Source organism: Bombus fervidus, chromosome 8 (genome assembly GCF_041682495.2).
Source record: "Bombus fervidus isolate BK054 chromosome 8, iyBomFerv1, whole genome shotgun sequence".
NCBI classification, from domain to species: domain Eukaryota; kingdom Metazoa; phylum Arthropoda; class Insecta; order Hymenoptera; family Apidae; genus Bombus; species Bombus fervidus.
In genome coordinates, this window is record NC_091524.1 from 14,597,329 (window position 1) to 14,623,155 (window position 25,827).

The 25,827-nt window shown below is 37.6% G+C and overlaps 3 protein-coding genes across 4 annotated transcripts; 1 reads left to right on the forward strand and 2 right to left on the reverse strand.

Moving 5' to 3' along the window:
• Positions 1-333: 333 nt before the first annotated feature.
• On the reverse strand, positions 334-18,573 carry Bark (C-type lectin domain-containing protein bark beetle). 2 transcript variants are annotated; one of them, XM_072008977.1, is made up of 27 exons: positions 16,959-18,573; positions 12,468-12,637; positions 12,171-12,364; positions 11,917-12,091; positions 11,475-11,644; positions 11,146-11,384; positions 10,814-11,063; positions 10,338-10,723; positions 9,482-10,134; positions 8,939-9,395; positions 8,400-8,790; positions 7,892-8,319; positions 7,568-7,813; positions 6,565-7,505; positions 6,015-6,478; positions 5,723-5,919; positions 5,197-5,595; positions 4,839-5,116; positions 4,516-4,769; positions 4,201-4,412; positions 3,991-4,115; positions 3,693-3,923; positions 3,488-3,613; positions 3,156-3,414; positions 2,868-3,069; positions 1,668-1,915; positions 334-1,586 (listed from the first exon to the last, which is right to left on the reverse strand). In XM_072008977.1, exons 1-27 carry the CDS (start codon positions 17,274-17,276, stop codon positions 795-797), a joined length of 8,805 nt encoding a protein of 2,934 aa, XP_071865078.1. In that variant the 5' UTR covers positions 17,277-18,573; the 3' UTR covers positions 334-794. The 2 variants fall into 2 exon arrangements, with proteins under 2 accessions (XP_071865078.1, XP_071865079.1); XM_072008978.1 differs by having other exon boundaries at positions 18,459-18,550.
• A 547-nt stretch (positions 18,574-19,120) lies between these two features.
• Zw10 (Zeste-white 10 kinetochore protein) lies at positions 19,121-22,861 on the forward strand. Its single transcript, XM_072009011.1, has 10 exons — positions 19,121-19,739; positions 19,974-20,176; positions 20,248-21,052; positions 21,128-21,276; positions 21,354-21,454; positions 21,522-21,697; positions 21,772-21,978; positions 22,053-22,190; positions 22,260-22,393; positions 22,595-22,861. The coding sequence occupies exons 1-10, from the start codon at positions 19,703-19,705 to the stop codon at positions 22,808-22,810; spliced, it is 2,166 nt and encodes a 721-aa protein (XP_071865112.1). The 5' UTR covers positions 19,121-19,702; the 3' UTR covers positions 22,811-22,861.
• Positions 22,862-23,298: 437 nt separating this feature from the next.
• Rsf1 (Repressor splicing factor 1) lies at positions 23,299-25,756 on the reverse strand. The gene is made up of 3 exons (XM_072009067.1): positions 25,545-25,756; positions 24,674-25,259; positions 23,299-24,246 (listed from the first exon to the last, which is right to left on the reverse strand). The coding sequence occupies exons 2-3, from the start codon at positions 25,249-25,251 to the stop codon at positions 24,219-24,221; spliced, it is 606 nt and encodes a 201-aa protein (XP_071865168.1). The 5' UTR covers positions 25,252-25,259; positions 25,545-25,756; the 3' UTR covers positions 23,299-24,218.
• Between the last annotated feature and the right edge of the window lie 71 nt (positions 25,757-25,827).

The following is a 25,827-nucleotide window of genomic DNA, read 5'->3' on the forward strand; positions in this document are numbered from 1 at the left end:
ACATTAACGAGACTAAAACGCAATTTATACTCGGACGAGTTATCTATCACAACGTCGGCACGTGAGTTCCTCTCATCGTGCTAATATAATAAAGTATACTCTCTTCAACGTGTTTGGCAGTGTAATACCATGCATTCGTGACATGTTTTCATATTTTTCATTTTTACGTCGCGTTTCCCAATCTTGGTATAATCTTCGTTAGTCGATTGTTCGGCAATGTCTAAAGAGAAGTATTACGGAAACTATTTTACATGTGCGCTTCGCGTGCGTGTAGATGACTCTTTAAATTATCCCAATCGCCAACTATCGCTCGTGTCGTTGTATCATTCGCTCTCTCTACACGATGTATAATAAAAAGTTTCATTTTAGTCGATACATTAGTGAACATACTACGTACTACGTAATTAGGTACAACTTGGGATTGTGCGCAAGTGCATCTTGTATAAAATGTAAAACAAGCTCCTTCTTATTCATCCGTTAACATCTATTAAATTAAGAGCCACCCGAATACTGAGATCTCAGCTACAAGAAGATAGCAGACGTAAAATATTTTTCTTCGAAAAAATGACAACGTTCTGTCGTGTCTTTCTTCTTGAGTTCAAATAGCTTAAGTATTAAATTCGGTGGGCTGAATAGTAATAATCAATTTCCACCTACAAGTCCTTTCTTCGTGTTTCACGTGATAAAAATTATACTCTACCAGTGGATACGTTCCTGGCAGTATTTCTTTTTAAAATTTACAATACCTACGTAATTCAACGAACGAAGCAATTTCATTGCATCCCATTAACGATTTACATTGCCGTTTCCAAGGGCTGACTTTTGCTTCGCGCCCCGGCTGAGAGTTGCGTTAATTCTGTTGGCTCGTTTGCCAAGAACACATCGAAATTAGTCTCTAGCAAGGCCTCGCTTTTCGAACGTAAAGGCTTTTCCTCTCCTGTATCCAAATTAGTTTCTAACAATGCTTCGCTTCGAGGCCTGTCTTCGTGATAATGATAAGGATGAGGCGGAATCGGAGGATTAAAGTTTGGAGCATACTCCGGTACAGGCTCTGATGTCTGACTCGGTGTGAACGTCGCGTTATCGTAACTGCGTTTCGAATCATAATCCATTGTACTGTACGATGCCGATCCGTCGATATCGCGTTTCAATTCGCTAATAGAGTCAGTCAAGGCAAGACTCGAATTTAATGGAAGGGTAGAGGTATTATGAAGGTAAGAACTCTCATTGGTGGCATCGACGACCGGAGTTTCGTCGGCGGTGGTTTCCGTGATGGATTCAATGGGCCAGTCGTTGGTGGTTCTTGAAGCAAACGTGGAATGATTTCTGAAACCTTCGTTGCGATATGTCAAATCAAACACCGGATTATCCCCGCTTTGTGGAGCGCCGTACTTTTGAACAGCTCCTTTAAAATCGCTAGTGCTTGGGGAATATCTTGGATTATGCGCTTCGTATACATCGTAGCTTTGATTGTCTTCCATGGATGAGTTTAATTGAGATTTGTCCATCGAGTCTATACTACCGCCGTTTAACATTCTTCTATAATCTAGCGACTTGGAATTCAAAGTATCTGTAGAGTGTTTCGTCTGAAATGAATATTTGCATAATGATAATTGTGCGATACGACGGAGAAGTAGAAGAGTTGCTTGCAACGGAAGAATATTTACCGCGATAGGTTTGCGTCTGTATGCAAGTTCAGTGAAACCAGAGGTGGAGCCGACTGATCGCAAAGAATGCAAAGATTGTCTGATCGAATTGCGTCTTTCTAGCCTTTCGAGGTTCCTCCTCTTCGACTTGGATACCCAGAGTGCGATAGCAGCTGTTAATAACACTAGGGCTACGCCAGCTGCTCCTAACACAGCCACTGCAACTATGTCTTTTCTCCAGGATAGCGGATCGATGTTTACTTTAGGATCTGGAATTTAAAAAAAAGAAAGATACATATGTCGGAGATGAAAGGACACGATAATGGGTTTGGGCTCGAGGCGACAACTAATCGCCAAACGTAGCCACGGTCACGGGATGAACAGAGGTATAAAATCGCATAGACCCCCTTAAAAGAAATAGTTGTACCGATACCTAACAGTAAACATTCCAACGGCCTCTGCCCCGTGACTCGTCACACACAGACCCTATTCCTTCGGGCAAGATAATCGCCAGATGTCGATATTGATGACGTTATTTTAGATTTTCAGCTAGCCGAGGACCCGCCGTAAATCTTAGGACTTAGTTAACCAAGGTCCTTCAGATTGACAAACAGTCTTTGTCCTAACAGTCCATAAATCTGTCACCTACTACGGGAAGATACGGGAGATCCGCTTTCCTCACGTACGACGCTTCCCGCTAGCAACTTTCTCTCAAGGACGGCTAGCATCCTTTTCTAACCACCAACATAGAAATTAACCAACGAACAGCAACGTCCATTTCCCTTACTTTCCGAGCGAAGGCTTTCCGCAACGAATCCGGTGATCTCGTGCCCTTGGACATACTCCGTCATAGTTTTCCTCTGCAGCATCACCGCGACGGAACGTTCGTTCTCTCTCGTGCGATCTCGTTATCCAATCACGATCACCTTTTATCCAAGATCCACATACAAACCTCGAGTAAAGCGTAGTCATTATCCCGTTGACCGCTGATTCGTTATCGAGCCTAATATCATTACCATTAGCGTTTAATCGCCTTGGTTACCCGTCTACTCTGTACTATCTACACTTGTGCGAATAAATTGCATCTCGATTGTATAACGACAATGGATAGTTCTAGTGAAGATTCGTTTCACGCTCCTGGCCCTAATCCTAACTACAACGCTTCTCCGACATATATATATCGTGACATTTTCCTAGAATTATACGTATAGTAAAACTTACCAATTTCACAAATGAAAGGACTTGGCTGAGCACAGTAGTCGATTTCGATAGTCTGATATATGAAAGTGGTGCACTTATCCACACGATCTAATTGTTGTACCCAGGCACGATCAGAATAATCGTATCCAACTTGTTGTTTTCGCAGAAATTGCCAAAGTTCCAGATAATTGCCCATAACGAATGGCATGGACGCGTTCACAGACTAACGGCATTGGAACAAATTTCATTAAACGAGTCTATAAATCAGGTGATCGGACATACTAAGAATTCCAGTGATCGATGACTCACTCTACAGAATTCTCGAGCGCTAAAAAAATCCATGGGAGCACCGATGTATATATAACATGTATCGCCCACTAAATCCCATGCTGGTGGACATTTGCCATTTAAGACTGACTGATTGCTCATATGGAAAGGTTGATAGTCGACTTGTAACAGTTCTGGAGAATCTCCCCTGTCTCTGATTCTACCAGCAACAGCTAGGGTTTCGTTATATCCCCACCAATTGTGTCGCGCATCTATATGGGACCTCCACATTTCTAACTGTCTGTATAATTAAAAATTATACGATTAACACTCTATGCATCCAATTATAAAACAATATATGGTATTATGCATACTGTGATCTATTCGTCGTAAGCATTTCGTAATCGTTGTCTGGATTAAAGAAAACGTTATCCACGTATTGTTGGCCAGGGGTTCCTGCGACTATCGTGCTACGGCCATCACGGTCCATCGCGTAATTTCTGAAATAATTTTTCATAGAATTTACGAATGAAATTTGTTGTTGTTTGAAATATCGAACGTCGAAGAAGAGGCGCGTACTTATAGAATCCATTGTGAGATGTGCTTTGATAGATAGGTAAACGAACTCCTTCGAATCCAGAGATTTCCAAGAGATGCGCACCAAGATTGGCGTGCAAATAATTCAGAGTCATATTGCTGACTACTTGTTTTAGGACAATGTTATTATCATAGAGAGCATTGTTCTTTGTAAAATAGTTTCTGAATATAATGACTTCTTGATAGGGACTGCTTTGTCGACCCTCCACGTATCTGAAAAATATTTGAATAACCTTTCTGTTCACTAGCGTCATTGGAGATGTTGTTCCTTCTTACATACAGAGCAGGTTTGTTGAAATTTTCTGCAAAAAGATTATTATGAATCCATCCTTCCAACGAAGTCGCAGAGCCTCTAGAATCGGCTCGAATCGAAAGACCACCTTGGTTTTGTCGAACAACGTTGTTCTATCATATCGAACATAATATATTGAAAAAGACACGCACATTTTAAGTAATCAAAAGATACTTTAACAAATATTGGGATGCTTACTCTAAAGTACAAAGATTGAGTATTTTGGACATCCAACCATACAGCTGACTTGCAGGTTGAAAAATTACCATACAGTTTCTCGCAATTATTTGTGAATTGATTACGTTCAAGGGTCATTATAGCGTTCACTTCGCCAGCACTAGCATATTTAATCGCTCCTTCACGGCAGTTAGTTATCACAGAATAGGAAATGTTATGTTGCACATCACGATCTGAATAATGAAAAAAAATATGTATATATATATATATATATATATAGGAAGAAGAGTACGACATCGATATTCCATATTCGAGTTACATAATAATTTTCCTTACTGAATCCAATAGCAGAGATCGGTAGAGTAACTACTTCCGCGATAAATCCATGTACGTTGCTTGCACCATTGGCGAATAATCTTATACTAAGGCTTGGTCCCTGAGTTCTGAATAATTTCTTTTCATCGAGACTATTAGCTTCCAAGTGGCCTATACTTTTGGCAGTGATATTATAAATGTCTCCGTCGTATAAAGTAATGCTATCGGTTCGGCCCGGCTTTCCAGTAGAATTAAACAAATTAAATTGCAAAAGCCTAAAACGATGTAAATTAAATTTGATACGATTAAAGAAGGATATGTATTCTATTAGGAAAAATGGATACCTAAATCCAAAAGGTTTTGCCCTGTAAGCACTGCGAAAGATCTTGACACAATTCACAGGATGATTGTCGTATTTGTAATAAACTATAACTCGTTCCTCCAGTGTAATTTCTTTAGTAGTATCGCAAATATCGATCATGCTGAACAAATGATAAGGAATACTAAGATCTTTAATCGGAGTAAACGAACTTTCATCCGCCTCGCGACCTTCGCCCGTTATTGACAGTAAATTCACACCGTTTCCAAGCACGTTATCGATAACGTTGAATAATAATTCGACCTACAAGATTAACAAATGTATTAATAAAATAATAAAAAGATCTAGTCAATAATAAAGGAGCAACGTTATTCGATACGAACTGTATGGGTCGGCGATATCACGTTAATGCCGTGATAAGCGCTACGAGTTATGTTAACGTGCGTTATCGTCGGAGATTTCATAATCGTTTGCAGAGCAGCTGATTTCTCAAAATGCAAAATACCAGCACCGATGATCTTAATGTATTTTAACACCGACTCGACGCGTCTTACTGTTTCGTGAGTCACAACATCGTGAATACGATGCTCGTACAAATGACGCTCGAATTCGCTGTTGGCGATCCGTATTCCGCCCCAATAGTCATGCGAATCGTCCAGATTACGTTTCCCACAATTTATGAAGACGAACTGACTGTCCCATGGGCATTCGTGCCGGTGCCCGTATAATTGGCCGTTTAGTCTAATTTGACAATCTTCCAATTTCACTTCTTTTCCGGTACACTGCAATGTTACGTTAAAATATCTGGTATATGTGTATATAGAACGTCGAGAAAAGAGAAATACGAGATTACTCGATACAGCACTCAAAACGGAGAACGATTGCTTTAAACGGTGTACTTTTATTTACCTGCAATGGTTCAGGCCAAGACCAAACGCGTATCAAAGAACCAGGATGAAGTTCGTATCTACGATCATAGGATACATAGACGTTAAGCGAGTCGTGGCCCAACTGTCGACAGGCTACTTGTGCATTTCTTTCGGTAAATCTAGTGTCGCACAAGGGTATCCACTGTAAGGTTGTTCTATTGAAGAATTCCAAGAATCCTATATGAATATAATAAAATGAATATCCTAGCTTGTATAAAAAAAAAACGAATGTATATTTATTATATCACTATATTTGTTTAAAAAAGTTTTACCTTCGTTGTACAGGGACGAACATCGTCCATCTTTACAAAGACGGATAGTTTCATCCGACACGGAAATTATATTTCCACTTTTTCTTAACTTTGCGCTCGTAGAGTCACCGACGTCTTCGCGTTCCATCGGTTTCATTATTATCTCGTGACCAGGTGCACCTACAGCTTTCAACGTACCAAGAACAAGAATCCCAACGTTGGGTGCAAATTCCATAACAACATCCGGATAAACGTGCAATGTGGCTTCTGGCATGATCGTGATGTCAGATTTTACAACGTAAGGCTTGTCCCTAGAATGAATGGACAGATTTTCTACTATGCGTCCACCTAAATTATCTAGATCTATTTCCTTTCCAATCTGCCAGGATGCAGACACCGAAGAATCAAATGAATCGCTGGTTAAGAAAGGTCGGTAGTTGGCAACTGCGTGATCATTCCAATCATCAAAATCGAAAATACTTTGTCTGTGAATAACGAATATTTATATGAGATACGACGAGACGAATAAATTAATTATAGATTAATGTTTGTTATATAGATAAATTAATACCTGATTTTAGTATCGTTATCAGTTCCCCACCAATTCTCCGATACATCAACTTCGTTGTTAATTTTAGCTGTTCTAATGCCAGCCAATAATTCGTAATCCAAAGAATTATCGCCAAATAAATTTCTATTTATTTGCACTTTCTGTATACCATGAAACCCAACAACGTAACTAGGACTATCGTCTGTACGACGTGGTCCCATACTAGCTGGATCGTAGGTATTTCGCTTGACTTCGTTGTTATAAAAACGCGCATCGACGTTTCCCAAAATTTCTGATTGGCTGTCTGCCTTGAATTCCACCATATAGCCTCCGGTATTGCTCTCGATGTAATTGTTATTAATCTGCATTTTTTTCTCCATTCCTTGAATGGAAATCAAACCAGTTTTACATTGATTTCCCTCGAATCTATTATTGGACATGTTCAAGGTGGCATAGTGCCCATCGATTACAAAGCCAAACTGCTCGTTGTTTCGCCAGGTATTGTTATCAAAATATAAAGTGTGCGTGAAATTCTCGTTGTACTGCCACACATCAGGCAATATCACTTCGAAGCCGCCCCTTCTGTTTCTTTCGATCGTACTATCTTGCATTATCCAATGGAAAAGATTATTCGAATGTCTTGCATCGCGACTGAATTGGTATATTCCTTTACCATTGTCTGTGATCAAGCTGTCGTTAATGTGAATCGCGATTTCAGACATATTCGTCTGGTAAATGTTCCAGTAAGGCGAATGCACGTAAATAGCTTGCTCCTGGTTGTGAGAAATCTCACAAGCGACCAATTGTATAGTTTCGTTTGCCTTTCGAAGAAAATGATCGCCAATTTCATCCAGATACCGATTGTAAAATGACGCGAGTATACCTTTCTTATTGTTCTTGATTTTGGACTTGGTTACTAGCAACTTTGGGATCGGGCCTCTTACGATTTTGTTTCGTACATCCTGTAAATAATATTTTATATATCTTCGATGTTACAAACGTTTGAATATTCTGATTCCCATACCTGTATCGGAGCTTGAAGAGCCGTGAGAACAACAACAGCCCCTCCAAGTGCGTTGGTGCCGCTATCGTATTCCAAAATCACAGCATAAGAGGTCGATGTTACAGGGAATATTGCCAAATCGCGTTTCAAGTTCCAACTTTCCCGACTAGGATCGACATATTGCGAATCATGTAGAACGATCTGTTCTGTACTACGATTTTCGATGGGATTTAAAAGTTGAATACCGATAACGTATCCTGGAGTGCACTGTAGAATCAGAGAAGTATTTTTTAATTATTTCTTTGTAAAAACAGAAAGGAGTGTGATTGCTTTCGATACACTTACTTTAATGGCAATACGTTGTCGAATAGGATCACCGGTAACTTTGACAGTTATCATATATTTAGTTTCTTCGTTAGACAATTCAATGTCTCTCGCGTTATACGGTACGACTACTGGATTATACGACGAATCGATTAAATCTGGCATACGTAGGAACCATCCAGCGAATTCTCTTTGTTGAACCGCAGAAAGGGCAGGATTGTGCCTTATCCCCGCGACTTTATTGTTCTCGATCCGAGAATTGACGATTTCCATTCCCAATTGTTTGAAACTGATCCCACTGCCCCCGTTTTGCGAGAAATCGCTGTTCTTCACAGTGTTCACAGCATCCACCGAGTATATGTCCGAATATAAAATTCCTAGACCGTCTTGCAGATTGTCGATTATTCTAACACTGTCCAACGAATGTCTTGCAAAATCGATTTGAAGAGCTGTGCAAACGCAATCATCTTTTATAATCGTATTTTATAAAAATTTTAAAAAACTTTTTAAATGGTTATATAAGACGGACCTGGCTTGAAGGAATTTGTTGTGTAGTCAAGCAGTCCTGCTTTTTCTATCGTTACGAATTGAAGGTCGCTTCTCAGGGCTAACGGTCCCAATCGAAGACCCGCCCACGCAGCTTCCGAACATCTAACACCCACGTCGTTCTCGTGAGTGCAAGAATTCTCAAAGTTCTGCTCTGTTTCTGCTTTACACTTTGATATATCGTTATCGTCCACGGTACATCTAACGTTGCTTAAAATAATGTCCTCGTTGATACCAGCGTTTGGAATTTGCGAACGTTCCAGCAGCCAATTATCTGGATCTAAAGTGAGACCTAATTGGTGACACACTAGAGCCGCGTCTCGGATCGTCCAACCGTAATTGCATACCGTTCCCCATTTTTCTCCTACTTTTACCTGTTAAACATACGTAAGAATTCCATAGTGCAATTCAAAGTTGTACAATTCTTCTCTTTTCTCTTGATTTTATAATTTTACTTCAATTTCCTATGGATTATAATTCCATTTGATTCAGCGTTTCGTCGATAATGGTAAATAATTTTACCTGTAATCTTCCCTCAAGATTCGTCTTTCCTCCAAGAAGCCTCACAGGTACGGACTCCATTTCATTTAGTCCACTGAATGCTTGGCTCGTAAGAGTCTCGTTGTCCGAATCCATAAGAAGTTCTTCTTTCAAAGTGAACAGGATATCGCTTGGCCTTATCCCACGAGCGTCTAACGTTCCAGCAACCATCATTCCCACAGCTGGTGGGAAACGTAAAGTGACCCCAGGATGCAGAATCAATTTTCCACCTGGTCGCACGTTGATATCCCTCTCAACGATGTATTCTCCAGAGTTTAAAAATTCGCGACCATCCACTTCGCCACCGACCAAGTTTGTACCGGGTGTAACGAATCGTGGAACGAATGTTGGATTCGAGATGATCGTGTTGGCCCCTGGATTGCTGCTATGTAACAAGTACGGCAAGTACTCGATCTTGGCGAGATTGTATCTGTCTTTTCTAAAATGGAACGGTACATTAAAAAGTTTATAAAATTGGTCTATCATAAAGTTTATAAAACAAATGTAAAATTAAACGGTACAAACCTATGGAATAATCTTTCGAATATCTTATTCTCTTCGGCAAATCCAAGCCAATTGTAAGTACAATTTATAATCTTACTCTGATCTTCTAGGTGAGAGCCAATTTCGTATCGCGATTCGGGATTATGTAAAATATTACGGAAAACCTCGACGTTGCTCGACGAAACAACGACTACAGCCGCGACTCTAGAACGCGGAATTAATCTGGATCTCACAGCGTTCCTACTGTCGAACAGTTCTCGGACACGATTGTCGCGCAAAAAATTTCTAGTGAACAATAATCTCTGTACATCGCTATAGGGTGAAAGACCGATGCTGACTACGAAGGCACCACGGTTATTGTAAAATTCGTTGTGTCTGACAACGATGTCCGCGGGCAAGATGTTAAATTCCTCGTAGAGAGGATTCTTGATCAGTATACAACCGCTAGACTGCTCTCTGAAGTAATTGTATTCTATCGTTGCTTTTAAATTGAGAGCAGGACTCAATTTGATCCCAAATTTTGTATTCTGTATGAAAGAATTGTGGCCAATTTGAAGTTTTAATAATCCTTCGTCGTGTCTCCAACTAGATCCTATTTGCACCGCAGTCTCGGAACTACTATTGAACCAGTTACCCGTCACGTTCACGTACGAATTGCCAGTTGCATTACCAACCTATAAATAATACGAACGTTAACTGTGATTTCTTTCTTTAATCGATTTTGTCTTTTTTTATAAGTTCATGCAGCCATCCATATTAACGGAATTGCTATTCTCCAAATTATAAGAGGAGCTTCTTAATTTCTCAGAACATTCGCGAAATAAGGCTTCGATAAAGATCTATTTCTGCCGATTCATTTTTCTTAGAATATACTCACTAGGATGCCGATATCTTTGTTGCGAAATATCTGCGAATATTCAACTACGGTAGTCTGATTAAAGTAGACGTATTCGGTAGTGGAACTGTCATTCAACCATACTGCAAAACCGTAGCCCTGATTAGAGGAAATACTTGTCCGAGACACATTGCGATTTCCTCCGGTAAGGGTAATGTTCACGCCGTCTCCCGTATTAAAAGATACGCGACTGCTCGTAATATTCACATCCGCAGCGCCGCCCGACACGTGCACGCCGGCCAAATATTTATTGCTGGATACAGAGGTTTCGTGGACGTGCAAGGCTGATCGTAGTTTCTCTACCGCGATTCCTCTTCCATTGTTACCGGCTATGATACTTCCAGTCACGTTTAGATCGTACGTCTTTTCTGGAATAAAATTGGAGATATAGAAATTAGAGATAGAAAAGATAGAAACATAGAAAGTTAAGATGAAATTTTAATTATTTGCGAGCTTACTATAACCGGAAGACAATCGCACGAAAACGATGGTATTCGTACGTGGTTCGGCGACGAATTTTACATACAAATTTTGTCGAGTCGTAGCCACGCTCTGAGGTAACGTGCCATTCTTTACTCTCACCCTGGCTAGCAATTTTTCCGCTTCGCCTATACCATCGTATACTTCTATCATAGCACTGTTGTTTCTGTCAGTCTTCATTTGCAAAAAGTGCATAGTCAACACGTGTCCTGGTCTCGTAAAGATGTGCTAAAATTAACATTATACCAGAGATGGTACTCTCTTCGTATCTTCTATCGCTATTTGTACGATAATTTGTAAATTCATTTACTTGTGGGCAACGTTTTATGTTAGGCGCATATTTGCTCTGTTCCATAGATATTATAACAGGAAATGTTTGACTGGCCGTAGTTGGAAATGTACACAAATCGAACACCTCTGTACGGTCTAATTTGTCATCGGGTCGTTCGTCGAAATGAACGTATTTGATTCCATCGGCTCCGTTATCCAATATACTACAATCATCGATACGCGCCATTCCCGATGAACTATTCACGTAAATTCCATATCCTGCGAATTAATCGTTAATTAGTAATATAAAAATTAACGACAAAGTGGAATTCGAATACTTCTATCGGACGAGACTAGGAATAAAGTTACCTCTGTTGTTTTGAATGGTACTATTGTTGATTATGACAGGGCCATCCGGCGTAGTGACATTAATGCCGGTAAAGGCAGCATGAATAACCGAAATCGAGTCCATTTGCGGTGGAACACCCTCGACTTCGATCGCTGCCGTAACATTATATTCCCGACCTGTCCCTGCATGCCTTTTAAACAGAAACGATGTTACTAAAAGCTGTTCGTTAGCTTCGATCGTCGATAGACGTAACGCTCGTCTTCGATATTTAATTTTAGAGAAATCGTGATCGATCCAACAGATTTTTATAATTCGCGATACGATCACCAATCTCTCTTTTCTAGCATCGTCCAATTTTATATATAATTTGCTATAATTCATAAGCCAAAATTCATCTGAATTTGTTTTCCAAATTTCGAGCTACGAAAACTAGCTATTTTAACTAAACTATGAAACGCTTACTCGATCACGACGTTCCGTAAAATCGACTTCGATCTCCGTACGTAAAGCGTATTTTCTTGGATCAGTGGTCGATCGTACAACGCTTCTTCGAAACGAATGCCTCTCCAATGTTTAATCGCTTTCGTGGCTCCATCGTGCCGCGGTAAACACGATATTCCAAGATCGGGATGATAATCTGAAAATCGTACGGTGTTGGTGATCTTTCACGGACGCTACAACTACGTCTAGGTTTATAGGTTCGGTTAAAACCGTACCACAAACACCGCCACCGAGCTGCCTTTCGGACCATTTCTCGCAGCTTGTTAAAGAGGACTCGGTGCCTCTGCAACCTGGTTGTTCGTAAAGCAATCGTGGCTTCGCCGGCCATTGTCTATCCATCCACGACCACCATCTTCCACCTTGGAAACCAAGCTGCCTGCATGCTGTCTCTAGATCAGCCCTTGTCCAGCTACGCATCAACGTATTAATTCAATTAACGTGCCAAGAAGGCATAGATATAGAAATGCTAAATCTTTGCTCGAATTACGTTTACGCAAATTGAGTTTACTTACTTTCGCGAATTTGTGCAGACAGCTCTCCAGTCACCACGATGTAACAGTTCTAATCTACCTTCGTACGGAGTTGGTCCATCGACCAGTCGTATCGAAGGCGGCGGTTCGATAGGATGAACTTGATTATTCGCTTCTACTCCGGTTAATAAAATTGGAGCTTGTGGTTCACCCTTAATCATAAATCATATATCAACTATAAATAAGTATCGATCGAATTGATATTTACACGTACATATTGGTACGGTATTTAAGGCTCGATATCGAGCACTGTAAATTTGGAATTCGCTACAACTTTGGCTATATGATATTTGATATTCGCTTAGTATTCTACATTAGATATTCGATATCGAGTACGGTAGAAGAACATCGTTTACTCCCTTCTAGTCCTTGCTACCCTTACGGTTCGTGTAATAGGGATTCGCGGACTCCTCCTAGTAGCTATCGTTCTTCGTTCGAACTTCTATAAATGCGTTTTTTAGAATTCGCTGATACTCGGTGATACGCCACGTTCGCTATGCTACGCGGTATTTAATCCTTCTCTTGGTAATTTTATTTATCGGATCATCGACTGGCGAAACTTTCAAAATTCTCCATTCCAATGAGTACTGGGATAAGAAATGGGCGAAGATTCTGTCGGAGATAGAGAGAAGCCTCGTAACCTTCGCTACAGTCGTAGATCGTAGACTACGAATAAATGTCCATTCTCTGAGAAATTAATCACCAAGTTACGAGTTAATAGGACTACGTAGTCGAGAATGATTCGTGCACGCGCACAAGGTGAAGGGAAGGTCTCGTCCGAGTTGGAACGTAAGAGGATTAGCGAGGTCGTAGGTTAACAGTTCGGGCCAAGAACCGCTGTTTGATCCGTGACCTAAGACGCATCGCGTGGTGGAGGCGGCACAGCCTACAGAGTTGATTCGCTCGTCCGTGCTTTTTTCACATTGTGTGCTCGCCATTCCGTGTCTCGTTCTTTGATCGACCTATTAACTACCTCTTCCTCGCAACAGCTTTTGCCGACTGCCCTCGCGGAAGCGCCACGATCAGAAATCCGGTGTAAATGGATTACTTCCACTCGTTTTCTCTTAACCCCGGTTACAGAGCCTCGTTTCTACATCGCCGGTGAACAATTCCACCTTCCAGCCTTTAAACGCCTATCGGATGTTCGTCACGCGAGTCTACGCTATAATTAGAAATGGCGAGGAACTTTTCCACTTTCGGTGTAATCCTTCGTGCACGAAAAAATACAGAATTTAATTTCAAATAATATTTCTTTATTATTAAATATAGAATTTAGTTTGAAGTACAAAGTTTTTCCTTATATCCGAACGGTGTTTCGCGCGAGCGTGTTTAGGCAACGGATTTTAGAGGCGATAGAGTTCTACAAACGAGGAATCAAATTAACTGTCTTAAATAAGTACACGTGGAATAACGTGGAAAAAGATAAAGGACTAACGTGGAAAATCAGCTAGAAGCGGGCAGCGGACGAATCCTTGGGAAGGATAAGACAGAAATATGGAACAGAATCTTGATTTCAGACAGTTGAGAGAAATTGAAAGATACGAAAATCCATAGAATGCACGTAATACGTAAAAGTATATCCATTATATATCTAATAAAAATAACAAGCGACAACGTAATATTTTTGTAAAAACGAATATAAACCCGGTGTCGAGTTTGTAAACAATTGTATACTCTATATAAAAAAACTACAATTTCAAATTTTATTTATCAATATAAAACACAAGTAACGTAAGCTGTAGTCCTGCTTTTTCGCATTAGGAAAGAAATTTGAAACGGCAGCAAATAATTTCTGTATCAGAAATTATTTGAACACGAACTTTTCAACATATCTTTAAATGCAAATCATTGGTAGTTCTTGCATCGAGCCACCAAACCTAAATTTCTTTAGGTAAACCTAAATTTCTGTCTATCTTAATCGCATTTCTTTTTTTTTTTTTCGAAAATATAAATTCACGTGAAAATTCGCAGTCTGGGACTAAATCTGTACAGGTAGTAAATATTTATCTTATAGAACTAATTTATAATACGCAGAATTTCAGTGTCTACTCGAACCATCCTAGAGGCCCTATCTAGATGCTTATCTCTCGAAAAAGACAAAAAATTCGAAAAGAAGATAAGATACCTAATCAGATTGGAAACAAGTCTCTTCCAACGGGAAAGTATTTGTTCTCGGACTACCGGAATATTAATAATACCCATTCTGTGCAACAGCCCGTGTACGCATATACCCAACGAGCGGTCGCAACGAGCTCGATCTGTGCGTTGCCGCTACGTGATGCGAATAAACTAACAATCAGCTCAGCTCGCGTGTTTCTGGAATTTCCGGTCATTCAGAGTCCTTTGACAGAGACATTCTATCCCCTCGTCTCAATTCCCTTTTCCGTGCTTTTTTCTTTCACCGAAAACTAGCCTTCCTGCAGTTTTCCTATTTTCGCCCTCCGATATTACTCTGCTTAGTAGCGATCAAGCAGATTTTTAATATTTTAAGAGAAACTGTCTTCTAAGTTTCTTTAAACTTAGCTTAAACTAACATTAAACTATGCCCGGTATATCTAAAAAAAAGAAATGATTACAAGATTCTTCATTTTCTTTCGCACCGGTCAATTTTCCTTTCAAAGTTCCTAGATTTTATTTTACACTATCGCGTTGTACAATAATTTGAAAGTATACGATAAGAGATAAAATAAATTTAAAGCTGAAACGAACGAAAGATGGGATTATTCGAAAGAATATTGAGAAGAAATTTGGATATGTCCTGACTGTGAATTAATATCGTGCTCCTCTTCCGCTATCCGTTCGGTTTTGCAAGTCTTAACTTTACTTTCAAGTTTGTCTCGCGGAACGACGAACAGTTACACCGTTAATTATTCCTCGTTATTTGTAAATCGTGAAACCTTCTACCGACAACCGTTGCTCTTCCGGAAAGGAGTCGAAAGAAGCAACGTTCGAACGAACCGGAGCTAAGTAGCGCGTAACAAGAGGCGAAACGATCTTAAGGGGTATTCGAGAGTCAAGCGGATTCTAATTGTACCGGAAAGACAGATTTAAAACGTATACGTATAGAATTACCACGGGAACCTATTCCTCGGGGATAAGATTTCCTTGTACGAAGGCGTATAATGCAATTCTTAAAAGAAAAATCGACATGTCTCGTATTACCGATTGCCAATCTATCGGACGTAATAAATTCTTCATTTAGGGATCTCTATATTCTTACGCGTTGTTTCATTTCCGTTACAGCTGCGTTATATCTGCAATTTTTCTCTATTTTTCCTTTCTATATAACTGTCTCTATTAATTCCTCTTTTGATTTCATAATCATAGCAATCGTAGTAGTTTACGATAGAAGGCTTCGCGATGGATTAACGATACTTTCCATTAAACCGTTAAGAGTAACAAATTAATTCTTACGATTTGTCTACAAGCGTTACAATTCGCGATGAAGATCAAAGTTTAAAAAGGAGAAAAGTCTTTTTAGCAAAGTTTATATTGCTTTAACTTGTGAAAGTAAAAAATATAATTCTACGTTTTGTTTTTTAAAAAATCGATCGACAAAGATATCGTTCAATTATTTAATAAAAGAGATGCGTAACAATTAATAACAAGCGTTTACGTAGTATACGGTCTTCCGTGAATCTGAATCATCGGTATATAGGCCGATGTATGAAAAACGTAGCTGTAGCTTCTTATCGCTTATCAATTCCACAATATCGATTCCGAGTAAGTTTACATTTATCTTGGTTTAGTCGGGAAATGTTACAATCACGAAGAAAAATTATTATTAAGAGAGAGGCAAGCAGGGTACCGATTACAAGAATAGGTTCTCAGAGGAACGTAAAGACGGGCCTTCTTGCGTGTTATGGCGAAATCTAACTGGAAGTATAGTCGTAAAATTTTCCGCGAATTTGAATTATTGCCATCCGTCACTTCTGGCATGTTCGTAACAACACCAATAACACGTGCACAATCGTACGTCTGGATGACTCACGTTCATTCAACGTTAGTTTGTTCGTATCTGTATGAACGTTTATAACGATGGTTCGCGTTCTTATCTCTAATTAATTCGTTTTCTTTTTTTTTTTTTTCCTTTGTAATCTCTGCAATTTATTCGTTTAAGTTACCTTATAACATTTCTCTCCTTTCTATTTTTCGCAGAAATTTATTCTGTTCTGTCGGTAACTTTTATGCGAAAATTGTCAATCGGCAAACATCGATGTTTATCCTACATTATCGATGTTTATTATACTCGCTTACATTTTCTAAAATATTTTGTTCGTATCTCAACAAGATTTGCATTTCGATAAGATCGAAACGAATAATCATGCGTACCAATAGGAAATTTTGTTCATATTTTGTCGAAAGTACGCGCGGAAATATTTTTTAACGCTAGAAAAATATAACTGGGACGAAAATGGCCGAACGAACGTAGCAGGGATAAACTTAGTATTGTACCGTTTTTTTAAGTATTACCTTTGCAGTTATGATACCACGAACCGTGATTCCGATCATGGGACCAAACCGGATCTCTACCCCCGGTTCTATCACTAGCTCGCCCTCGCGTTCCACGAACAAATCTTCGCGCACCAGATAAGGGCTCTTCGATCTTTCCAACAATCTCTGGCCCCGGACAATACGACCACCGTGCAACTCCGACAAACCACCATTGGCATTGCTATTACTCGCGTTGATGAAAGTTGGCTCGGTATAATAAATAGAAGATTGATCGTAGCCTTCGTCCGACTGTCCGTAAACAGTCAGAAATGTCAGTAGCAAACACAGAATACGCATTTTCTTTCGCTTATGCACTTTCGGCAGTCTTTCTTCTTAATTATAATTTGAATTTTTCTTAAACAATACTTTATTTATAATTTCACTTTGTAATAGTCACTATCGCTAATATTATGAACGACAGCAGTTCCTGAACTTTTATGTTCTTCGGTGTTTCGTTTAGAAACTTCGTTACACCTTGATGACACTTGTTGCGACATTTCGATAAATAAACATACGCCGGTTTTTAAAATGAGATAACCATATACATATATTTATCGATAGAGTAATACGCTATTCCCAAAAAATATAGCAATTTTCTATGTTTGGCGCAGATTTCGTTTTATAGATCTTCGTTATTTATCGCGATACTAGGATGCGTCACACGATGATTCGATCCATGTAACGCGTAATCAAATTCTACTATACTTTCACTGACCGTAGTCATCACGCCGATGCCACCGCTGATTACTATCGATATGTCATACTCGGCGTTCGTAAAGAGCCACGACAAGGTATTACTATGTATATTACATTATGTACGATACATTTCCAATTGTCGCTACAATCGATCACGTTCTTCGGGTATTTAGAATCTTCTTACTCATTGTATATTTCGATATTACAAATTATCTTTTTAGAATTCACTGACAGAATTGATTTAATTTCATGGAAATGTATTTTGATTAAGTTCGTTGAAATTACGGACTTTCAACGGACGTGCTCAGCTGAGATCCGTAAATCACGATCAAAATCGAACACTCCAATGCCGGAACCAGTACGCAAACGCAGAAAAGTGCACTGTATTTTAAATTCGAGCGTTAACCTTTCCTCTCTCGGCGTGCTCCTTCACGCGCGAGAGATCGGAGCTCGACTGTGGCGACTCGTTTCCATCGCTGCCGTTACTCTCCCTTCGTCAAACTCTTCGCCAACCACGATCAGAAAGATGCCGTTCATTCTCACGCATCCGACCAATACGATGAGAAAATCTTTTCACCACTAAATCTTGGTATATCACTTTAAGTCACACTTTACACTATGTATTTCTTAATAGACTGCTACACGATGTACGTTCGAATTTCGTTACGCTCGAAAAAACGATCGTTCAATGGTATCGTAGGGTTCTCTGTGATCTATAAGATATACGTATAACGAAACGTATGTATGTCGTAGAAAGGAGTTTCGTTGCTACAAGATGATCACCTGGCGTCACGTTGGGCGCGGTTTGACTGGCTCTCGACTCGTTATATTCCTGCTGTCTTTTCAGTAATCGCGCCTTACCTCGCGTCGTTCCCCAGGCCCACTGCCCACTACCATACTTACCATACACCACTATAGTATTATTACTACTACCACCTACGAATGTTGGAAGGTAAAGCTTGTCACGTGACACGGTGCGGTATGATACGTCACGCAGGTTGTGAAACAGGTGAGTTACTCTTGGGAGAACCTGTCTTTGTCTCTGGCGTTTCGTGACTTTAAGATACACTTGGATTCATTGTTACGTTGCCTTATTTTGTATGAATTTCGAAATGTATAAAGTTACTCGTTTGAAAGGAAACGCGAAGAAAATATAATATATATACGTATATTATTTTATTAACTCAAATATATAAATATAATATACATAATATAATACATACATATTAGTTTGAATGATAATATTCTTAATATCTACATAATATATTATCCAAGTTATATGAATTATTCTGTATGAATTTTAATCGTATAAAGCTTGGATATGTTAACATATATAATTTATCTAAGAAGAAAAGCAGAATACGATATAACCACGTATTATTTTACTAACTTGGGTACACAAATACACATCAATGTGCAAATACATTTTGATCGATGATATTGTTAATATCTGCATCATACGTTTTATTCTGCTAGCTACGAAATATTTTACTTAGATTTTTTTAAATTCTTTCATTCAAAGTTTCATGTACAAAATATCGATCGTTTGAAACGTGAAGCGCTCAAAAATTTTAACATTCCAGAGTATTATGTGAACTAACGCAGTTTACACGATGTTTCATATTACATTGTTACTTATTACGTTAAGAAATTTAAAACACATATATGTAATAAATATTTTCTTTAGATTACAAGTGAAAAGTTTTTGCAGATTTGCTACTTTTTCAAACGAACAATTTCGAAAGACGTAAAATGGCGAACGATGATCGCATGATGGCGCTACCTAACGGAGAGAGATGTCGCTCTGATAAACGTAATGCCACTATCAACAGCTGCACTGCGCTAACCTGTGATAGAGTGTAAACTGGTGCAGTGTAGCTTATTCCATTTTTTACCATTTATTATTGTATAGATATTAGTGTTATTAATGTACAAACATGAAGTGATCATACTTAAGGCTAAGTTAATAGTGAGGTGATTAGAGCTGGTTTTTAATTGTGATAAATATACGAAAATATCCTGTCAAAATGACATCATTTTTAACTGATGTACTGATCACAGCGGGTACGTATACAATATATACAATATAATACAATATATTCGAGTGTAATTGATGTAATTGTATTTTGCATTGATGTATAAAATTTATCATAAAAAGATCTAAATAAAAGATACGAAAATATTATTGATTCATATACTATCCTATGTAAATAGTTGTCTATTTTTTATCTACATTACTAAAATAAAGAACATGCCATTTACGAAAATTTCAAACGTGCCGTTTGCTCCTCCGATCAGGAAAATTGGAAAAAGTTAATTTACATGAAAAGATATCAGAGATACAGAAAGAAATAACGAAATTAAAATACGATGTCAAAGATTTTATGGATGATAATTATGTCGAGTTTACGTCGAAACTCACGAAAGATCAGCATTTGGTATCGAAGGGAGAAAAATTACTCGAAGAGATGAATGCATTGCAAAAGAAGATAGATACTCAGGTACGTTTAATAAATGTAATCTTCAAAAGCTCTGTGTAAAGCATAAATAGTTTTATCATCGTTTATTCCAGGTTAAGATAGAATTATCTGGTTCTACGAAAGAATTGAAAACTCTCTCTCAAGCGTTAAAGGAATCAAACATAATGTTACAACTTTCCAATCAACTCTTAACTCTACATGAATGCATAAAATCTGTAAAAAATTACCAAGAAGAAAAACGGTACGTGGATGCGGCTGAAACATTATGCCACATGCAAACCATTTTATATAATCCGCAAACGGATTTACGCGATCTTGATATTTACACGGCGATCGAAGAAGAATATTTAAATCTGTATACTTCGTTTTTGTCCGATACGTCGTCGTTATTGCACGAGCGAATATGTTGGACTGGCGTCGACGATAAAGACGCAAAGACTGTGACATTGAACGTAAAAAATGAGGTGGACGACATGCAGGATTTAATTCAGGGTTTGCACCGTATCGATAATCTTTCGAGTCATCTGCATAAATTCTCAGTGACGCTTATGAATCACATGATTAGTCCGATTATCAATGATGATTGTTCTGTATATGTAATTGACGAAAAAATGTTCACCGTCGAAATATTAAACAAAAAGAAATTACCCGGATACAAAAGTGTACTCTACAATTTGGAATTGTTGTTTAAGTTTCTTTATCAACATTTTCAATTTACAATACACGATGACCGAACATTCCTGAAAGAAATACAACCTCATCTACTCGAACGATTATCAACATCGTTAAAGGATGATTGCATTTCGCGAATTACGCCAACATCGAGCGCCGACTTAAAAAATTTCACACCTATCGTTCAAGCCATCAATGATTTTCAGTATTTTTTGGTCAAAATTGGTAGGAAATTTGTAAGTTCTTTTTTATTTTTTTACAGTTAGGTATAATTATAACAATCAACATTTAATATTTTAGGTTTTATTACAAACGATCAACTCTTTTTATCAGAATATACGAAGAATATCGATAAGCTATTAATAAAAAAAATTTGTCAGGATTTATTAGCGAAAGCGCGAACCATTATGAAGAAAGATTTACATGATTGCATTACATACGAGCCGCAGGTAAGTTTATTTTGAGATATCGTAATATAATAGAATACAGTGTGACGTAAATTATACGTTTTTTATTGATGTTTTAGAAGCCACTTGAATTCCCAGAAGATACATACGATTATAACGAGATAAAGGCGTATAAAAAATTAAGTGACGATACGTTTCAGCTTCCTAAATGTCAAATAAGGTATTAAAATAATTCCCAAACTTTTCAATCAAGTTAAAAGAAGCTTATATTGGTAACTATATTTTAGCACCAGCGCGAGAGAAACATTAAATCTCGCGAGATATATCTTGGATGAAGCTTGTAATAGTTCGGATACCTGTGCTATGCAGCTATTTTATACTTGTAGAAATGTTTTTGAAATGTACGCAGGATTGGTACCTGAACACCACCGAAAATTTTTAGAAACAATACCGCAGCAAGTCGGTAAGAAATAATTAATAATTTAACATTTTTTTTTAATAATACTAATTATTTATATTTGTATACTTTTTATGTAGCTATGTTTCATAACAATTGCATGTATCTCGCGCATCACCTGCTCACATTGGGACACGAGTATAGGGACAAATTACCAGAATCCTTGCATAATCTTAATTTAACTTTCGCGGATCAGGTATTAGTATTGAGAGATGTCGGATCATCCTGCTTTTTAGAGCACATGAAGTACCAACGAAATATTATTTTTGATATTCTTAAAGAATCTGGTTAGTACCTGTACAATAGTATCGATACATTTTTTTAAGTAACGAGTAATTTCAATGATTCGTTTTAAAATAAGGCTTATCCGCTTTGGGTCAAACTTCCGAATTACATCCCAGTACTGAACGTGCAATGAGACAGTGCATTAGACAGCTGGAATTATTAAAAACAGTTTGGGTAGATGTGTTACCTGTGAATATTTACTGTAGAGCTGTAGGTTAGTGTATAATTTTTGTCTTTTATATTTCTTAGTATTTAGTTGATTAATAATTTAATAATATTTTAGGATGCATTACGAACTCAATGGTCGAAGACTTAATAATCAGAGTGATATCTGTTGAAGACATTCCCGCTGATGTTGCTACCGAATTGGTAACATTATTTAATATGATCGTTAAGCGTGCACCACAAATATTCCCGGTAAGTTTACGTCGAAAAGATATATAACTTAATATTTTAAAAACTTTTATTATGGATTAATTTATATAAAAAGGTTACATCAAAATTAATCTACTAAAATACTATTTCATTAGGAATTTCATAATGAAAAGTTCCTGTGAAATTAAACTGGAATGATATTGCTTTCTGTCGATAATATTAAGAACGATGATGTGCTTTCAGGTTCATCAAAAGATTCATCAACATGTTAGAAAGTGGGAGAAATTTTTAGAACTGATTCAAGTTCTGGGTGCATCACTGAAAGAAATCGAAGTAAGATGGGATAACGGTAAAGGACCACTCGCGCGAGAATTTACAGCACCCCAGGTTAAACAATTAATTAGAGCGCTATTTCAAAATACCGAACGCAGATCAAATTTATTAGCTAGTATAAAATAATGCTAAGCTTAAAATTATGTATATAAGAAATAAACGATTTGCATTTATTAATTTTTATAACAAATTATCATTAATATTAACAGTATAATTGATATAAAAATATGATAAGATGATTAAATTCATTTCAACGTAATATTATTTGGTTATACTGTTAATATTAAAATATCTCTTATTAGAGACTTTTAAAGTTTCTCTTTTCATATTTATACCGTAATACTTACGTTTATAATGTGTTCTTCACATAATCAAAAATTATTAATAGAGGATAAAAATGTATAAAAATCTACACTTAAATTTTTTTTCATATCCACGAATTGCTATCTACTAGCATACATAAACCTTTGATAATTTAGCAACCACTGTTTATACTTTGTAGTTATTGCGAATGGTCATCTCTTTTTCTTTTATCAATATGAATAAGAAGAAATCGGTAAGTATTGAAAATTCTAAAAAAGTAGGCAAGAGCAGGCAGGCAGGGTGGCGGAGAGTAGTGAGAGCAAATCATTTAATAGATATCCAATTCCACATCATTTACAGCAATGGCAAAACATTATTACCGCAATTTCGTTATCCTTTCACTCGAGTATCCATAGCAGTATATACTCCAAAGTTTCCAAATGCAATACTATTTCTGCAGATATACTCCAAGGCCATGATTTAATTATAATTGAATTATATTCAACGAATCAATTTTGCAGCTTTTTAAACCTTAATTTTGCACAGTATATAAAAATTCGTAAGGCAAAATTGTACAGTTCAATATATACGAGCAGTAGTGTGCATTTGGCTAAAATTGGCATTTTCCTTGTAATTTTTTCATTTTTTAAATAATATTATTACTATTCATTAAATAATATACGTGTCTATAATGGACGATAAAAAGTTATAAACGATTAAATGTTAATAAAAAAAAAAAAAAAATATTAGTTACGAAGAATCCTATTTTCTCATGATGTACGTTAAACTTCTTTTCGCTATATTTTCTCCAGTTCCTTTATAATAAGAACCTTAAAAAAGTACACAAAAAAAAATAATATATACGTAAAAAAACTTATTCAAAACTATAAAATATATGTAATACCCCAGATTTAAATAAAATAGAAGTTGCGTATATAAATACTTTAGACTACGATTCGTTATAGCTTGATTCAAATTTCGTTCGCGATTCAATCTCGTGTTATATAAAGTTTGCAGTAACGCTTTTGTTGGTGAGTAATGGGTAATGTTTCTGAAAACGATTACAAACTGTAGAACTAAAGTATACTATACAAATGGTATTGCACAACTTGATCTGCAATGGTAGTTCTTGTCTATATACAGGTCGCTGCGTAGATTGGATAGAAATGTAGTCATCAGGATGGGCAGCTGATTGGCCCGCAGTTCAGATTGGCAATGCGGTGTAGATCTTTTATGTGCATTCACGAAGATGACGATGACTGTGAACATGGAAGTGCAAAATAGAATGTCACATAATTTTCGCCTTCGTCTGGCCAATAACTTTCATTAACTGTAATTTATAGATTGCACAATATATTTGCACATGCAAGAGATTTATTCAGTGCCAATTGGTAATATCATCATGCAACTATCTTTTTTTTATGTGTATGCACGTTTTCTGTGCTAACAATCATTGTAGATTTAAGTTTCAATATATATTTATCATTTAGATACCGAGTACTCATTCCCCGAAATTTTTACACTTGTTTAAATATGACCAAATGTTTGTTTTTGTTACTAGTATAGACAAATCAATTGTCACTGTTGCGTCTTTGAACAATTCATTGAACAAGACTAACTTCATTGAATTCATGTAAACACAATATAACTTAAGATCATTTTACAAGGACTGGGTATTATTAATACCTGCCACGACCAGCTGGGGAACGACTTCGATACCTCGATGTGCCAGTGCCTTTGTTGGTATAATAATCAGCATTTGGATCTCCGCTATTATAGACATCTTGTGTATATCCATCTCGCGTAACATACCCACTGGCACGATTGGTCATATAATCTTCTCCGTAGTAGTCTCTACTCCTACTTCCACCACCCTTGCCTGCATAATAACCTCCATAATCCGCATACATATTATTTCCTCTGTAATTGAATGCGATAGAGGCAGCAGACCCATAGCCCCTAGCTGCACCACCTCGACTTCCTCTGAATCCTCCCATACCACCCCTACCTCCACCACGACCTCTACCCCGTGAAATTTCCACCCTCAACTTAGCACCCATAATCTCTGTGCCATTCATACTGCTGCAAGCAAGCTCTGCCTCGTTCATATTTAAAAATTCGATAAATGCAAAACCTGGCGGGTTAAATGCAACCCAAACTTTGTTAAGCTTGCCATACTTTTCGAATTCTGTCTGGAGATCTTCCTTTTTAATGCTTTCGTTTAATCCGCCGACATAAACGCGCGTATACCCTTCTGGTGTCATTTTTATACCTAAAAATTCAGAGGTACACAAAACTCTTTTTACACACTTCGGTTTGAGAATTCGATTAATATATTTAATATAAAACTGCTACGAAAAGACGATGGTACGTATTTTAATTTGAATTTATCGTTAAAAATGATTGGTGAAACTGTAATTCGATGTATTAAGACGATAAATGTTCGCAATGGATCCTTTTATAAACTGTAGAAACAAATCTTGAATAGCAACACATCAAAGGCTTGCGCGCCAATGTCTTCGACGATAGTTATTAACTTCACGACAGTTATACTTACTTATATTTTAGTTTCCCTCGTAACTTTCGTTTCTTGGCTGAATTTTTCGAGAAATTTAGTAGAAAAAGAATATCCTGTACGCTGTTACTATGATACAATCAATAGGCGAGAATCAACCGGGGTTCACAGTGCACAGAAACTGCATCCGATGTCTTGGCGTCTCCAACCCAGACGCCAAATGTACCTACAGTCTGCTCGGGTGAATTAATCTATCTCCAGCATAATGTCATGAGTAGGTTTTTTCTCTATTTGAAATTCCTCTCCATAAAGAGGATGAAATAAT

What these genes read in the sequence shown, in the direction of transcription:
- Bark (XM_072008977.1), bottom strand. Translation starts at nt 17,276, where the DNA reads ATGCGTATTCTGTGTTTGCTACTGACATTTCTGACTGTTTACGGACAG. An exon ending in TACCATTCAAAACAACAGAG is followed by an intron (nt 11,385 to 11,474) that starts GTAACTTTATTC and finishes ATTAATTCGCAG; the next exon opens with GATATGGAATTTACGTGAAT. An exon ending in ACATAAAACGTTGCCCACAA is followed by an intron (nt 11,064 to 11,145) that starts GTAAATGAATTT and finishes TGTTAATTTTAG; the next exon opens with CACATCTTTACGAGACCAGG.
- Zw10 (XM_072009011.1), top strand. Translation starts at nt 19,703, where the DNA reads ATGACATCATTTTTAACTGATGTACTGATCACAGCGG. An exon ending in TGATATTCTTAAAGAATCTG is followed by an intron (nt 21,979 to 22,052) that starts GTTAGTACCTGT and finishes TTTTAAAATAAG; the next exon opens with GCTTATCCGCTTTGGGTCAA. An exon ending in GTGCACCACAAATATTCCCG is followed by an intron (nt 22,394 to 22,594) that starts GTAAGTTTACGT and finishes ATGTGCTTTCAG; the next exon opens with GTTCATCAAAAGATTCATCA.
- Rsf1 (XM_072009067.1), bottom strand. Translation starts at nt 25,251, where the DNA reads ATGACACCAGAAGGGTATACGCGCGTTTATGTCGGCGGATTAAACGAA. An exon ending in TCCCCAGCTGGTCGTGGCAG is followed by an intron (nt 24,247 to 24,673) that starts GTATTAATAATA and finishes CCATGTTCACAG; the next exon opens with TCATCGTCATCTTCGTGAAT.